The sequence below is a fragment of the Gymnoscopelus microlampas genome (genome assembly GCF_963454915.1).
Source record: "Gymnoscopelus microlampas genome assembly, chromosome: 7".
In the NCBI taxonomy this organism is placed as follows: Eukaryota; Metazoa; Chordata; class Actinopteri; order Myctophiformes; family Myctophidae; genus Gymnoscopelus; species Gymnoscopelus microlampas.
The window spans coordinates 37,697,496-37,714,742 of record NC_139944.1 but is presented as its reverse complement, the minus strand read 5'-3'; the positions used below and the strand labels follow the sequence as shown (position 1 = coordinate 37,714,742).

Sequence of the window (17,247 nt, the reverse complement as noted above, 5' to 3'; positions counted from 1 at the left end):
ATGGCCGTAATAATGGTGCAATACAGTGTTGACAAGTTTCTAGATATTTGTAACTACATTGTTTGAACTGTCAAATTATTGTAGCACATATTATTTGAAGTTAGAGACTACTGTACATCATCACTTAAAAAGAACATTTGCTCAACGTCTGTCTGTGATTTTGCAGGATAGAAAATCCCATTCTGAACTCCTAACTCATGTTGAGGCTTGGTCAAGGAACCTTCCCTGTCCGATGCGGACACGATAGGTACCCCTTTCACATACCATATTAATGAGGACCCATCATAACCTATTGTCTGCCTACAACTAGAACGGCACTAAGTTGACAGAAGCTCTGACTGTGATCTGCGTGTGCCTTGCTCGCTTGTTTTTCAGCCTTTTTAGAACATGTCTTCAATGTATCTAAAGGTGTTGTCAATGTTACCTGAATGTTGAAAAGTGACGTGAAAGGATCTTTAGCTACAAAAATAATGCCTTTTTCAGACTTATGTGGAAGTTTTGCACGGATGTCAAAAAGTCCTAAAGAGGGTCGGGGTCTCCATGGCAAGTCACAATAAACCACTGACATACGGTACATAACACACTGACTTCAGTTGCTGTCAAAGTACATTACTTTGTTTTATTTGTTCTACGGCGTGCACACAGGATGTGTTTCTCTTCAGATTGCCTACTGCATCAGCAGCTGTGGTTCTGTTTACATCTCCACAAGAAAGCATCACTTTATTGCTTTGGAGATATTCGATCATGCACATGTTGAGTGCTTTGAAGAAGACCACCTGCTGCAAGTGACTGAAACATCTCAATGATGATTAGCATCTCCTTTATTATGGGAACTCTGAAGTAGTCGAGGCTTCATGAGACCAATTAAATTACTGGTAATGCCTACAACAAGGATGATGTGATTATGCCAAATGCATTGCAGTGACAAATATAGACGACTAATAATGTAGCCTACCGATAGAGACGTAATATGCTTATTCTAGAACAGACTTAAATAAAATGCTCAAAAATAAAGAGAATCTTGGAATTAACTTTATGTTTGATTTACAGAACCCTAAGCCACCCCCTCTGAAGAAATACATCTTAGAAATAAAGAATCACACTCTGTGTGAAGAGAGTGGTGCCTTTGATGAGCCCCGTATTGATGTTGTCATCAATGTTTGTTTATTGGACATACATACATACAGACAGACACACAGACAAAGTCAGATATAGGAGTGGTTGGCACCACTCAAAAAATACAGAGACTTTTTGCTTACATTATGCATTATTATATCTCGGCTGTGATTGGCTGGAGATCTCTGTCTTTCTGTGTGGCAACAGCAACCCCCTATTCCTCATGCTCTTATGGTTCTGTGCCTCCAAGGGTCCCTTCTGCAGCATCCACGCTGGTAACCATGGTAACGGCAGTCTGACCCTACAGTGTTGCTGCAGTTATTAGCAGGCTTGACCTGAATTCCCTACAACATGCTAGCCTAGGCAGGCAGACGCGGATGTATTAAGAGGCAGACATGGCTTGGACAATTGACCCGCTTCCCGTTGTTTGAGGTCAAAGACCGAGGCACCCACTGTGCGGTTTGCCTCGGGTGTCAGTGAAACCCAAGGCGCCAATTTGCCACTCTTTCACGGATCGATGAGCTCAGTTATGTTTGGGCTAACGCTGTGCAAACAGTCTGGATGTCTGTGATGTTATCCCGTTCAAATCCTCCAATTTCCATCCCCTCCGTGTTATTCCATTCAAATCCTCCGATTTCCATTCCCCCTCGTAGCTGTACGTGTGAAATTGTATAACAAAATGAGCTACGCTTGTTTAGGCGGCTAAAGTATATGTTCTGCCTGAAACAAACGCCACGATGTTACACCCGTGGAGTGACAAAAACAAAGTGTGTTAATACATTATGATTTTATTTCATGTGGGCATATCATTCTGGACTTTACCATATATTTAAGAGCTAAATGAAGAGATTTTGTGATTGTTACACTGTTACAGTAGATGTTGGAAATAGATAGAAAAGTGGAATATTACTGGAATAATCCCTCGCACAGCCCACCACAGCTCAGCTGTAAACTCACTGAAGTGTCAGGCAGCTCGCTGTCAGAGACAGACTGTGTAGGAGTTTCTATTTCTGCTCTTCCTCTCAGAGACCATGCAGGAACATCTCCCTGTCTCCAACACCCAAGTACAGCATATAACACAAGTCAGCTTTCACAGCACACCCTGCCCGCTTCTCTGTTACTTTGTCTGTTGTTCCATTGTAATCCCTTTCTTGGGCCTAGTTTATAGCATGGAGGCTTAGCATTCCTCTACAAGTAGTCAGAGTGCTAGCTAACAGGAATGGTTATTGAGTTGAGGTGTGAATTTATTCACATGACTGGATACCACAATCTGAATTAAACAATAATGATTATTTTTGCAATCCACTGTGGAGGCAGAAGATAGCCTACATTACTGGCAGCAGTTTCCTAATTTGGTCTGTGAATGCATGGGCAATTAAACTGAGGCTAATTTAATTTAATTCCATGTGTCTTTCACAATGACTTTTAAGGACATCCTTTTGTCCCTGTGCCTGGAACAAGGAAGGTCTGTCAACCCTGGAACAGTGTGTATCAGATGTAAACAATAGCATTCACTGTCTTCTCCTCAGCAATCAGACTGCAATCAATCAAGCTTTTACAGTCAATGGCCTACATCCACATTGCCCTCACACGAAGTAGAGTTGGCCCTATATCAACTATTGTAGGTAGAAATTCTCAACTCTTGTGGGGTGCTAATTCACACCCCAGGAATGTTAGTTGATACTGCAGTGCACATTATGTTATAACCACATCTTTTGTGTTGTGTGTGTGTGTGTGTGTGTGTGTGTGTGTGTGTGTGTGTGTGTGTGTGTGTGTGTGTGCGTGTGCGTGTGCGTGTGCGTGTGCGTGCATGTGTGTGTTGTAGACATGACGGACCAGCAGAGGGTGCTCAATTCCGGCTGCCCGGTCTCAGGTGTCCGCACGCCCCCCGTCCGGCACAACAGCAAGCTGGCCAGCAGCATTGGTCGGATCTTCAAGCCCTGGAAGTGGAGGAAAAAGAAAAACGAGAAGCTGAAGCCCACTGCGAGTGAGTGAAGCTCAGTGACGCACACAGCCACTTTAATGAAGCACACAGGGCTTCGTGAATGAGTTGCACCCCCGTCATTTGGAGTCATTTTGTTATGGATGTTTGATTGACCCATTAAGACCGGTAACGCATCTTTGTGTCATTTTTACGATTTCTTTGGCTATTCAAAAGTAGCTGATCTACAAGCTCATAGCGCGGCACTATTTCTTTTTTAATCGTGAAAATGTGCGAATATTTGAATATATATATTTTTAAAGGGACATTTGTTTTACTCAAATCTTTTCTTCTGGGATTCCCTATTACAAAATATTGGGGGTCCGCGGCCAAATACATATAAATAAACCACTGATATAGAAACATAAGTTTTTTTAAAAAACTGTAGGATTTAGAAGACACTTGTAGAATTCCCAGAAGCAAAGATTTGAGTTAAAAATGTTCGCTTTAAAAAATATATATATATTCAAAGATTTGCACACATTTTCACGATTTTTGAATAGCTAAAGAAATCTTAAATGACACACAGATGCGTTCCCAGTCTTAAAGGGTTAAAGGTGCAGTAAGTCATATTTTGTGGTTTTGTGGTTTGTGTTTAATAGCTCTATATTCTCGGGTCTCCCCTGTCTCTCTGCTCTAAAATGTATTTTCAGGCCGCGATACCAATTTCATCCAATCTGGAGAAAGAACTCATACAGGATACAGGATAAATAAACAAGTGATATTGAAAATTATGACAAAGAAATTAATGGACAAAATTTAACAATATAAAAAATGGGTTGAAAAACACTTTATAGCGATGATTATCAGATTTAAGAACATCATGAAGAGTGGATTTTCTGCCAGGCCCAGCAGTGGTTGTTTTGTGGTTAAAGTGTGTGTAAATGAATGAATGGAAACCGTTTGTGTCATTTAGCGCTGGAGAAGAAAGCAGCGACACAACAGCAGAGCAAAATGGACCTCGTCAGCAGGGGCATGGAGGAACCAGATCCAGGTGCATAAGGAGAGGGCATGGATACGCACGCACGCACGCACGCACGCACGCACGCACGCACGCACGCAAAAAAACTCATGTTGTATTTGGCCGCGGAGCCCCACCTCAAAATATTTTGTTCCAGGGACCCCCAGAAGCAAAGATTTGAGTTACAAATGTTCGCTTTAAAAATATATATATTCAAAGATTTGCACACATTTTATTGATTTTTCAAAAATAGCAGATCTACAAGCTCATAGCGCGGCACACGCTATAAGCTTGTATATCTGCTATTTTTGAATAGCCAAAGTGTAAAATAATGCTTTTTAGCTCAAATCTAAAAATGACACAGATGCGTTCCAGGTCTTAATGGGTTCAATTGTTTATTTCTTCTTTTGGACTATTTATGCCATGTAGCACTTTGAGATTTGGTTCAAATATAAAGTGCATCATAAATAGAATGTATTATAATAATTATAATTATGAATTATTATTATCCCATCATAATGATAGTGACCCATTCTTACCCCTTTTCCACTGTGTGTTATCTGTAGAGTCAGATCTAGCCTGTGGGGTTGACCATGATGATCCAGACAGTCCCACACAGTCAGACGGTGAGGAGATAGACGAGGAGCCCATGGTCCCTCTGGCCACCACCTTGGAAGAACTGCTCAGTGATCTGGAGACCTTGACGGGTAAAACTACTGACTAAACTTTAGACACTAAAGCATACATGGGCAACTGGCGGCCCGGGGGCCACATGCGGCCCCAACCTTCACTTAATGCGGCCCACAGGTTAATATAGTAACTGATATATTATTGATTTCAGCTGTTACAATTCCAAACATGCAAACATGACCCTGTAAAGGACTGGCCCAATAAGCGGCTGGAAACAGCACAGAGTCAGGATGTCGATTGCAAACCAAAGGTGCTTTTATTCAGCCAAAGTGCACATACAGGATAAGAGCATCAGCAGCAAAAGGTGGCATGGTGGTCGGCAGCTCCACCATGTCCTAATACTAAAACTAAAGCTGAGTGTGTTTGTTTCTGGCATCTTTTTATGCTCAGCTGAGCCAATCAAGTGTCAGTCAATCAATTGTGGGTTCAACCATGTTGCAGGTTACCTCAAACATGCAACATATCTAAACCACACATTTCATTAAACATCTGCATCAATTCAATACCCCCGATAAATACATATAACTTAAGCACCCTATTGCAACACAAACATTATCACATTATTAGCAGCTTCCAATATACAACCCAAAACCCCCCTCTCTCTTCTACTGTGGTCCAGTCCAAACCCATATATGGTGCTCGGGCACCCTGGGGACTCTTTTGCCCGAACACCCTGGAACAGACAGACATAAGCAGTATTAAAATCACAATCCAACATCCCATATATATTGCCACATATTATATTGCACTAAAACATATTGCACACTCCTCTTATGGTATTGCACTGACTATATTGCACTTGCCCATCCTGATCCAATATTCTTGTGTGCAAATATACTGTGCAAAAGAGTAAAGTGCAAAATGCTGTGCAAATATAAATAAATCAATGAATACTGTTACAATATATATATGTGCAAAATAAGTGGTGTGCAAAATAGTGCCAATTATAAGTAACGGAGGACCTCTTCGTTACAGACCCGCTTTAATTACTTCAGTCTGTATTAGTAGCTTAATGACTAGTATTACAATTCTATTGTCTTTTTTAAATGTATTTGTATTTAAGTTCATAAAGTTAACATAAGTATATGTGAGCTCAATGCATTTGAAATGAAAGAAAAATGTTACTTTTCAGGATTGAAATTCAAAAATAGCAAAAATAGCAGATCTACAAGCTCAAAACGCGTCGCACTGTGACGTGTTTTGAGCTTGTAGATCGGCTATTTTTGCTACTTTTGTGTGACATAGAATGGCACAGTAAGTACAGTATTTATTTACTGTAAATACGGAGAAAAGAGGTGTCTGTCCGACAGTATATGCAATGTGGCCCTCTGGAATGAGTGTGGAAATATAGTGGCCCTCTCCATCATCAAAGTTGCCACCCCTGCACTAAAGCATCACAGGCACTCACTGCAAACCTTAACCCACTGCAAATACAAATTAAAGACACAACACCACATTTCTTATTTTAACATTATTAAATGTATCAGCAGATGGAAATCATTATACACTTTGATTGAAAACTTTATTAACAGCTTGCAAAAAAAGAAAAAAGGCACGGTGGCACAGATTTATACAAAAGAATGCTAAAAGGATAACCCAAATAAGCCCAGGGCTTGTTACCATTAAGGTCCTCTGTATTCAATTCATCGAGACCACACATAGTCCACATATTTGTCTTATTCTTGTGGACACTAGGGTAGGGCCTGTCATAATTCTAGCTGAAAATTATTGTTGACAATTTATTTTCAGCCTTGCATTTGGCACATTTTTAGTATTTAACCAATTTTATGTAACTGTAATGTTCTATTGCTTGACCACAAGGTGGAGCCAAATATCACTGAAACAGATCTTCCATCTTCTGAACCTCACCACCATCACAACTTCTCATCATTATATTAGGGCATGGTTGAAGAAGTTGTTGCTCTTGTGTCCTTTCAGTGCAAGACCTGACAGAACATTCAAATGCAATTGGAGACCGAGGTCAGAGCGTGGAGATAGAGAAGGACTCCACGCCACTAACTCGAGTCCCGAGCAAAGACCAATCTGTGGGCAAAGTGGAGGCCCCTGAGGGGAAACAGGAGGCCACCACGGCCCCACCACAGAGACGAGCCAGCACCCCTCCCCCGCCCAACATGCCGGTCAAACTGCTCACCCGACTTGGCAGTCTAGAAGGTCGGTCTGCCAGGACAAAGATTCGATATGTTACATCAGTGGTTTTCAACCAGTGGTCCGGGGACCACCAGTGGTCCTTGAGGGGGTTCCACGGGGTCCCCAGACAAATGAATAGTTAGGAACCGAATTGACCCTTGTGTGTCTGTAACTCTGAGAGTGTACAAATGGAACGAAATGGACCCGTAAGGTCCATTTCGTTCCATTTGTACACTCTCAGAGTTAAATTAACACTGATGATGATACTACACTACAGTGTAGATTGGGACCCCCAAGAAATCAAAATGGTTGAGTCCCTGGCATATCTTTTCAAATGGGGGTCCCTGGGCTAATATGTTTCAATTTGGGGTCCTTGACGCAAAAAAGGTTGAAAACCACTGCGTTACATAACAAGATGACAAATTGATCCAAGTCAGCACTGTATCACGATATGAAATCTCCCCTTACCATGCAGGCCCTCATCCGGTACCGGTGAAGAAGTCCCCAGCCACTTTGCCCAGGAACTTCACTCTTCCTAAAGATCCACAGGGCTCCCTGCTGCGAGGCAGGATCTCCACACCGACTGGGTCCCCTCACCTGGCGCTACACCCGAAGCTGCCCCCCAGCTGCATCATCGAGGAACTGCACCGCGCCCTGGCCAGCAAACACAGACAGGACAGGTAACAACATCAGGATTAGATATGGTCTCTGCTGTACATCTGTATGGTGGCTCTTTATGCCCAGGATGAACAGATGTCAGCACTCTCTGGCATAAATAATATGTGCCATTTTGTATGCACAACAGGAAAAAACGAATGATTTTCGGCCTGTGACTTTCATCAGTGTTTTAGGACATGATGAGGAAATGACCCCTCTTTATAGATGACGCGCAGGTCAACAGTTTTGTGTATTTTGGGTACAATTATGTAAAAAGTCAGTGGGCTTTACATAAGGCATTAAAGAAAAATAAAGAACAGAATTAATACATTTTAGGAATACAAATTGTTTTACTCTTTCTCACACCATCAGCAATAAACTCGTATTTATCAGGAGAATAGTATTGTGCAATAGGATTTATCCTTAAATCGAAACAGTGTTTTAACCACTTAAACCCTATGATTAGTTGACCAGAGTCCCCTAAGGCTCTATACTGTCAAGGCCCCCTCCTGTTTACGCTATACACTAATGATGATTGACATCACAGGCAGACTATATGAAGTCGGAGATCCAAATTGGAGCCATTCCATCCCTATGTGGATCCCTAGATTCTATTTTATTTATCTATTTGTAAATGTATTGACGTGGTTTATGGGATTTCTTTGGTTTGGCTATTCCAGAGACAGCAATCTCCCTACACCAGATGGTAATTACTAGTGACCCACTGTTAGTAGACGTTTAGATTCACAATTATGGTGTAACTGCACACTGATGAAGGCTTTATGTCTCAAACTTAGTTTTTACTCCCTTTCAGTGTCCATTTTGTGCCTACCTGTGTCCCCTTATATGCCCATATATGAAGATCTCTATCTTTCTGGCCTTGTCCCTTTAATGCCCATACAGTATATAAGGGGATTTCTTTGCCATGATTCCTGTTGATCCTGATGTTACATTTGTGTTCAGATATTTTAGTTTTTTAACTCTCTTTGTTTAACCAGAGCAGTAAAATCACCATAGGCATCAATTCATAAACCACATATTTGGTTTTGCATGATATGTGCATTCTGAACTATGTATGTGGAAAGCATTGATTAGTAGGCCTTTCTTTTGCACTGTCACTGTAGCTTCCAGGGGAAGGAGGCACGCTCTTCTCCGAAGCGGCGCTTAGATGGCCGTCTGTCTCGCACCGCCAGCACTGAGAAGGAGCCCGTCGGCGAGTCAGAGAGCAAGAAGGAATCTGATGAAAATAAGGAGAACCGGCGCATGGATGAATACTACAGTGACCAGGAGAGTTGGAATGAGTCAGTTATCTCCGGTAGGTCTGCTGATATCAATACAGGATTCAGTCTCTGACCTCTTAATGTATAAAGCCAGTATAATCCAGGCATCGTGTGAGTGGATGAAAAATAAAGAGTCCTAATTCATGGCCAGTGATGTCAATTTGATTGATTGATCGAATACTTTATTAACAGTTCGCAAATAGTGCAGTGGTACGATTATATAATGGTGCTAAAAGGATAACACAAAAAGCTCTAAGGGCTTGTTTCCATTGTGGTCCTGTGTATTCAATTCATCGAGCATGTCGGTGCTGTTTTCCCCATAAACAGCTGTCTGAGGTTACCTTGCCCGTGACTCAATGTAAACGAGTGTTTGTGTTTCACTTTTAGATTATTATATATTAATACCTAATACTAAAATACTATGCCATACGTAATATATTAACTACTGTGCGTTAACATGAACATAATACCTGTTTTACAGAAACTCTTATGTCCGCAGCTTTGAAGAACTTAGTACATCATTGTTTGTTCAATACTGTGATTGAGGCCAATTGACACGGCAGATGTTAGGAGAATGGACAAAAGTCGTCTGTGTGACGATAAGTTTTAGATCTTGGAGAATGGACAAAAGCCGCCTGTGTGAAGATTAGTGTTAGATCTTAGGAGAATGGCAAAAGCCGCCTGTGTGACGATTGGTTTGAGTGTAGCAGCTTCAGCCGCGAAACTCAGCAGGCCAGGGCAGACACAAAGGTTTAGCTGGTGACCCTAATTTGCCGCTAATGCTCCACCAATAACAAAACAACACAACCCCACCAACAGGAACACTTCCACGCGGAATGAGGAAAGAGCTGCTGGCCGTGAAACTCCGCAACCGGCCCAGCAAACAGGAGCTGGAGGATCGCAACATTTTCCCCATGCGCAGCGACCAGGAGCGCCAGGAGATCCGTCAGCAAATCGAGACGAAGCTGGCCAAGTGAGTGGCTCTGTGTGGACCCAGCTACCCGTCGACACGTCCAGTTCATCGTCATCAGCCCTCTACTACCCCTCCCCTTCTTCACTGTGTCCCATGTATGTCTGTTTCATCATTCAACATCTACACACTATCTAAACCCATCCGTTGCTTTATCACCAGTGGTGGACAAAGAACTCAACCCCATTATTTGAGTCAAAGTCATAGTCCACCGAAGTCTAACGTCACTTCTCCATTCTAAATCCTACATCACAAGTATAAGAACTGTGTTCCAAAAACAAAAAATGAAGTCGGTGATTTTACTAATATGGATCTGAAGCATCAATTGATGGTGAAAAGGTACTAATTTATCCAAAGAGTTAGAAAATAAAGGGCCGCCTACAAATTGACCACAGTTCGCAGGCTTAAAAATTACCCAACGACTACAAATCTCCCATTAAACATGCGTGCGGATCACGGCACTACCGTCGCACGTAATCAGCATCACATTGTGTTGCACTGGATTTCTTCTTTCTGTTGGAGAGCGTTGTCAGTTCTCAGTTGCTTCATCAAACAAACATGTTTTTTACTGAGAGTGACGTGCTTCAGTGGGGACAGAGAGTCACATGGTTTCCTACTGTAGTTTCCAACGCAACTTCCAGGTACCACTGCAGAATTAATGAAACTACTCATTAGTTTATTTTTGGAACACAGTTCTTATATGATGTGGGGGAAAAAATCTATGGGATTTAGAATGGGGCAAACAACTCTGTGACCCGCGGGGTAACGGAAGTGACCTCAAGACTTCTGTGCTGTATAGATACTCCCGGTCAAATATTATACTACAAGTTGTACTTGAGTTAAGGTACTGGAGCACTTGCTTTTAAAAAGTATTCAAGTATATTTTCCTTTTAATATGAATGCATTGGTGTATTGGAATGTAGACATAAAAAAGTAAAGATTTTACAGAAATATAAAAAATATATATTATATTAATAATAGTGAAAAAAGCTCTCACAACGCAACACGTTGTGAGCTTGTAGATCTGCTATTGTCACTATTTGAAAAATAGTGGAGTGAAAGTCCAAAAATACAGGTACCGGTACTTAAAAATTAAAAATTAAAAAAAAGTACAGTACTCAAGTAAATATACTTTGTTTCTGTCCACCACTGTTTACCAACCATTAACAACCCCCCTGTCCTGAAACACCTGAGAATTTCCTCTACACTGGATTGATTGATTGATTGATTGATTGATTTGAACCACCATATCGGCTGGGTACCTTTTCGGTGCCTAGCCGATATGGATTTACAAGACACTTTACACAGTGATCAATGCATACATTTAATGCATCATATACAGATGGGTATCGAATTAAAGGAAAAACCTGAATGCCTGCGTGGAGAAATATGCAATTGCATCTGCTTCCATACAGGTTTACTGTATGATACAATTAAGCAATGTATATCATATCATGCTCTATGGCATGTATCAAAAAGCATGCCTAGTTAACCTCGATTTTTGAGGTTGTCAATGGACAGGGCTCATGTGTTTCAATGTATTGTCTATGTTGTCACTGTTAAAACCTCCATGCATGTTGACGTACCCTTCTGTCTTTCTCTAACTCCATATCTCTTGCTCTCTTTGATTCAGAACGTTAAAGTGTATGCTGCTACTGTTACCTACACTAGATTTTAATTTATTCATTAAGTCTCATTGAGAGTGTGTGCGTGCGTGCGTGCGTGCGTGTAAGGGCCTCATCACTGCCTTCATGAATATTTCAAAGATGGAAATAATCTGACCTCTGATGGAAAGAGATAGCTTTCCTTAAACAACTGATACTCTAATTGCCTTGTCCTAGTCAATCAAAATCTCACGATATTGTCAGGTTGTGATTTTAACCTGCCACAGGTGCAGCTTATTTGGGTCAAGTGGTCTGAGTTGTTGGCGTATGGAACAGGATTTTTTTGTGAAAGGCTGAGGAGGAATGCACCAGAGAACATAATCTTATTTGCAACGTTATGTAAATGATGAGAGGGTGGTATTGTGGGGAATTAAATAGGATTAACAATCAGATGGGGTTCATTCTCACTGAATAATACAGTGCAGCATGTACTGGAAGTCTTATGCAACACCCAGGTGGAATGTTTCACCTAACGGTTACAATGTTGACTTGCTTGCCATTGACATTTTTACAGTGGAGAAGTCCTAACACCAAGCAGTATAATGTAACACAGATAAGAGTAAGCTGACCTCCTGGAAAACCACAAGGAAATCCAAAATATAGCTAATGTGTAATTGTGTGTTATCTGTATCATTTTGGCCAACAGCATTGTGTCCTGGACCGTTAACTCAGGTGGATTGAACATAGAATCTATGTGTGGGAAATAGAACACTCTAGCATTCCAGCACTCCAGATGAAATCAGCATTGTGATCAAATGAATAACTTATTGTTATTAATAATAAATGATAATAACGATCATTTGTTCACCCAATTTTAAATTAGTAAGTTGAGCAGGCCTCTTTCATTCTTTCCCTCTGTAGATCATTAAAATGTCTGTCATACCTTTGAGGTATGTTTTTGGGCTTCTATGCCTTTAATGGTAGGACAGTAGACTCACAAGAAATGGGGAGAGAGATGGGGAGTGACACGCAGCAAAGGTCCTCGGGATCGGAACTCGAACTCGCGACCTGCTGTCAGACTGGCATTGCAGCCTATAGGGTGCCTGGACCGCCACGCCGCGGCCCACGCCAAAGTTATTCACACCTTACTGTGTATTGTTGTTCGGTGGGCTTTACGTTATTTGAAGTTGACCCATTTTGAGGTTGACCCATTTTTTTCTTCTTTTTTAGTTACACCTTAAAGATGGGTTTAAATTGGTCACAAGCTGTCTGTACTGAAATAAGTTTTCAGGCTGTTGGCCAATTCGAAAAGTGAATTGTATTATCACAAGTCGAGTCACTGATGTCATCAGTATATGCCCATATATGGGCATGCCCCATTTGTGCCCATATTTATATATGGAGCTGAGTGATTTGTTTGTGCCTGATCCCATGATGACACATTGAGGTTATTTTCTGCATTTGGAACTCCATATGGTTATGGCTGAGTCATGGTGACATGAGCGTGACATCAGAGGTCCACCCGCCGGCCGGCCGGCCCGCCCGTCCTCCCTTAAGCCAATTTTAATATAGGATAGCACATTTCATCCCAGGTGGAATCAATGTGCTTCATGTTAACCTCTGAACCCTATTTTATACAGTAGCTTACTTAGTTAGTTTTAGTTAGTTAGTTAGTTAGTTAGTTTATTTATCTCGGTCATGATTTAACAAAGCAGCAGTTGAACATACAGAATAAAGACAACAAGATAACAATATCAATTACCCTAGCTTTATAAGTTCTCTTATGGAGTTGCTCAATTTAAGTTCATTATCCAGTTTATTCCATAAGTTTACCCCAGTGGCAGATATACACCTCTGTTTGGTGTTTGTCCTTGCAATTTTGTTGTTAAAAATAGCAGTTCCCCTGAGTTCATACTTGCTTTATCTAGGCCCAAACAGCTCCTGCATGCAGAAAATAGCCAATGTAGATCACAAAAATAGCCAATGTAGCTCACCTATTTTCGCTATCACCTATTTTAAGTTATAAAAAAAACGTGATATGTTTTTGAAAGTCTTCACCCAAAATAGGGCATGGTTTAAAGTGGTTAACTAAACAACAACAAAAAAAACTAAGACAGGTGTCACAGGTTATAGTATGTAACAGATTGTACTGGCAAGTACTGGCATTCATTGATTGTGCCTTTTTTAATACTTCGGCTTGATCATGCAGACATGTGGATTTTGGTTTGGTTCGTGTGCTTTTTTACAGTCAAGAAAAATCACATCATGTCATGTCACATAACATGTTTTTCAGTTGAAAATCAGTTTTTATCAAGCAACAGGGTCTTACGATGAAGTATACCGTACATTAGCCTTTCTTTACCCTGATATTCACTATATGAGTGGTGAAAAGGTGAAAAGTAAAGACTACAGAAGAGTTCCCAATCGGTACTGTGGTTTACAGTGGTTATCTCAATTCCCTCTCCGTACACTTTCACAGTAGCCTATTCGGGCAAAATGATTAGTGTAATCTCAGGTTAAGGCTGCTAATTGAAGAGATTAAGACATCAGAGTGAGATTATGGCATGGCAGAGAGTGTTCAAAGAACCGTAGATCATTTTGTAAAGGGCAGATGAGGCTTTGTTGTTCTAGTAATTTAACAGATGGTGTGAGAGCTAAGTCAGGCATCAGGGTGGTGTGTTCCAAGAGACCGTGAGGATCTTTGCGTCTCGCATCGTGCCTCCCCACGTGCAACCCTACCCAGGGCATTCAACAGCTGTGTGTGCCATGCCAATCTGAATAACACCGAGTAGCAGGCCAGCTGTGGGTGCGTGTGTGTGTGTGTGTGTGTGTGTGTGTGTGTGTGTGTGTGTGTGTGTGTGTGTGTGTGTGTGTGTGTGTGTGTGTGGGCGTGTGTGAGGTTGTACATAAACGGCTTTTCCAGACACAACTATTTCCATGTGAGCTTCCACGTGTACTCACATTTGTTGATCTGTTTTGACAAAACACTCAGACAGTGTTATGAATATTAGTCGGTGTTACATGGAAATGCAGACCACTTTGCTGAGTTGAAGAGAAGAATTGTCAATGAATTTAAAAACCCAGTAAGGAATATACTGTAGGTGCAATATTCAGCATATTTTTCATCCTGGCACATTGGTGCAATGTTCCGTTTACTGTACGTGTTCCTAAAGGGATGTTATGATGACAATGCTGTTTTTTTTATGGAGGCATTTTAGCCTGAAGTCAGCAGGTCAGCACGGGGCATTAAAAAAGGCTATACGTTTTACACCCATCCTCTAATCGTTGCTGTTGGGCAGAAACCTCATTTTGTATCTCAATATTTCAATGTTTTATGTTTTTAGTTTTTAGTTGTTCTAAATGAATACCCTACTTCATCAAGTGTCACACAAAAGTAGCAAAAATAGCAGACCTACAAGCTCACAACGCATTGCGACACACAGTGAGCTTGTAGTTTTGCTATTTTTGCTATTTCTTTTATATCTTTTCACTTTTACTAATTGAAACTAGTGAACGTGAAAGTGGTTAAGTCTGTCTGTGGGTTTTATTAATATTAACCAATGAGAAGTATTGACTAGAGCTTGTGATTAAATAATAACTACATTGGATCCATTGGAACACGGTTTCTTTTTTTCTATTTCGTTTTTTGACATAATGAGGTTTCTACCCATACAGGAACATTATGTTATGGGAACTCCCGTTCGGTCTTATGTAACGGGCAGTCGGGCACAGGAAATAATCAATCGGGTGTCATGAGGGGAAAGTGTGACTGTAGCGTGTGCTGGGTTATGGGAGGTATGCACTATAGCTGGTCCATCGGGTCAGGACAAAGCCCAGACAAACAAGTATGTGTATCTGAATGTACTGAATGAACGACACCGCACCATAGTGTGATGTACTCTCCAGGGACATCTTGATGGGAAGTCAACATGGACCACAGTTGGAATGAACTGACTAATCCTGGCAAGCAAAAGAGCCACATGTGGTGTGTGTAGCAAGCATTTAAATAGCTGAATTAATCTCAAGTTAATCAAGGCATTATTGTTAGGTAATTAAGCCATTATTTGTTGCATACAACATAGTTAGTAGCAAGATTAGCAGGCAATGAAATGATTGTACTCCAAGCAAGTGTGTATGAGAATATAATTAACCCGTTCAATCCGGGAACGCATCTCTGTCATTTTAGATTTATTTGGCTATTCAAAAATAGCAGATCTACAAGCTCATAGCGCGGCACCGAGTGCCGCGCTATGAGCTTGTAGATCTGCTATTTTTAGTTAGTATAAATATTAAATAAACAACAACATTTTTTTTTTTAATGACACAGATGCTTTCCCGGTCTTAATGGGTTAAATAAGATCAAATGGAAATAAGTCATTCCATGTATGAAGAAGAAAGGAACAGGAGTAGTAAAATAAATCATGTTGAGTAAGATTGAGGTGTAGCTGGTGCTGTTGACAGGACTGAGCATGTCTCTGCGGTCAGTCGTGTGCAGTCTGGAGGTACTGGCAGCACAGGTGTGCATAGCTGACTGACTGATGGTCAGCCAATATGAGCGGAGCTGTTGCTCCGGACAGGAGACAGCTGAGGCCTGCCATTGTTGTCTTACTTTAGATGACAGCACCATGTGCTCCTCCAGTACCATGTCCCACTCCAGTCCTCACTCTGTGGTGGCCTGTGGGAGAGGATGACCGGAGGGCTGGCAACTATCCATTATTTTCGAAGTGATTATTCAATTGATTGACTTTTTTTCGATTCATCGAATAACCGAGAAGATCAATTTGTTGTTGTTTTTTTGTTTTGTTTTATTGAACATATATCAACGAATCCACACAAAACAATTCAAATAATCTAACTAAATTGATTAGTCTGATTAACCACTTAAGCCACTTTATATTTACAACATTTTCCTTTATAATGCCCCACCCCCACCCGCTAAGAAAAAAATACATTTCATTTGTATAACTTTTTTACCCACAATTGATCATTTTATTTAAAAAAAAAAAAATGTATGGATTAAAATCGGGTTCGTTTGATTACCTGTTGCACACTTACATGACTGGCCTGGCCACTGGCAGTAACCTGGACCCCCCCCCCCCCTCCCCTCGCCTCCCCCTTTCTCTCCAAACCAAGCCAAAACGTCCATCTTGTTCCTGTATTGTATGAATCACACTGAATTCATCAGAGGGCATGTTCATGCACAGAACGCCATGTGCTGCTGAGGACCTCACAGCGTAGTGTATTTGTGCTACGATGGAACAGGACAGCCTGCAGGGCTGCATGTGTCATGCTGTGCATTCAACAGCTGTGGTTAACAAAGTACATTGATTCCAAAAACAAAAGACACATGGAATTTAGAATATGGTGCAACTTGTACGATGGGGTCCTTTTTTCTATTGAAAACACTGAAAACACCTGTTTCTTCTTCTTCTTTTTTTTAAGAAAAAGAAAACTACCAAAACAACAACAACAACAACATGCACCCCATACAGTAAATATGCATATTTGAAATACATATTTCAAAATATACAATTGATCTCCTATAAAAGGTATATCTTTTAAAGAAATAAATATAAATATGAAATGTGATGTGAACACGTTCAAATTATTATTGGCTACATGTACAGTATAGAAACTGATATCGGCTGATTCGTTAACCAGATCCAAGTCCAGTATGAGAATATGCTTTAGGCTGTGGCAATCGCCTATTGCTGGAATCTCTTCGATGCTTCTCTCTCTGGTAGTTAAGATAGCTCGGGTTACTGCTGGAACTGAACCCTCCTAAGGCACATCGAGTCCCTTTATACTGTTAGCTGTAGCCCTAGTGTCCTTATGATGAT

General features: G+C 41.0%; 1 protein-coding gene across 1 annotated transcript in view; it reads left to right on the top strand.

The window, feature by feature from the left end:
* Positions 1–17,247, top strand: part of phactr3b (phosphatase and actin regulator 3b) — a gene marked incomplete at its 5' end in the record, with an annotated part of 41,789 nt that overhangs the window by 10,572 nt on the left and 13,970 nt on the right. Inside the window, 7 exons of the mRNA XM_084061807.1 lie at positions 2,942–3,103; positions 4,014–4,091; positions 4,625–4,765; positions 6,687–6,920; positions 7,372–7,576; positions 8,678–8,868; positions 9,653–9,806. Coding sequence (XP_083917933.1) covers positions 2,942–3,103; positions 4,014–4,091; positions 4,625–4,765; positions 6,687–6,920; positions 7,372–7,576; positions 8,678–8,868; positions 9,653–9,806 — 1,165 coding nt within the window. The remainder of the gene's footprint in view (positions 1–2,941; positions 3,104–4,013; positions 4,092–4,624; positions 4,766–6,686; positions 6,921–7,371; positions 7,577–8,677; positions 8,869–9,652; positions 9,807–17,247) is intronic.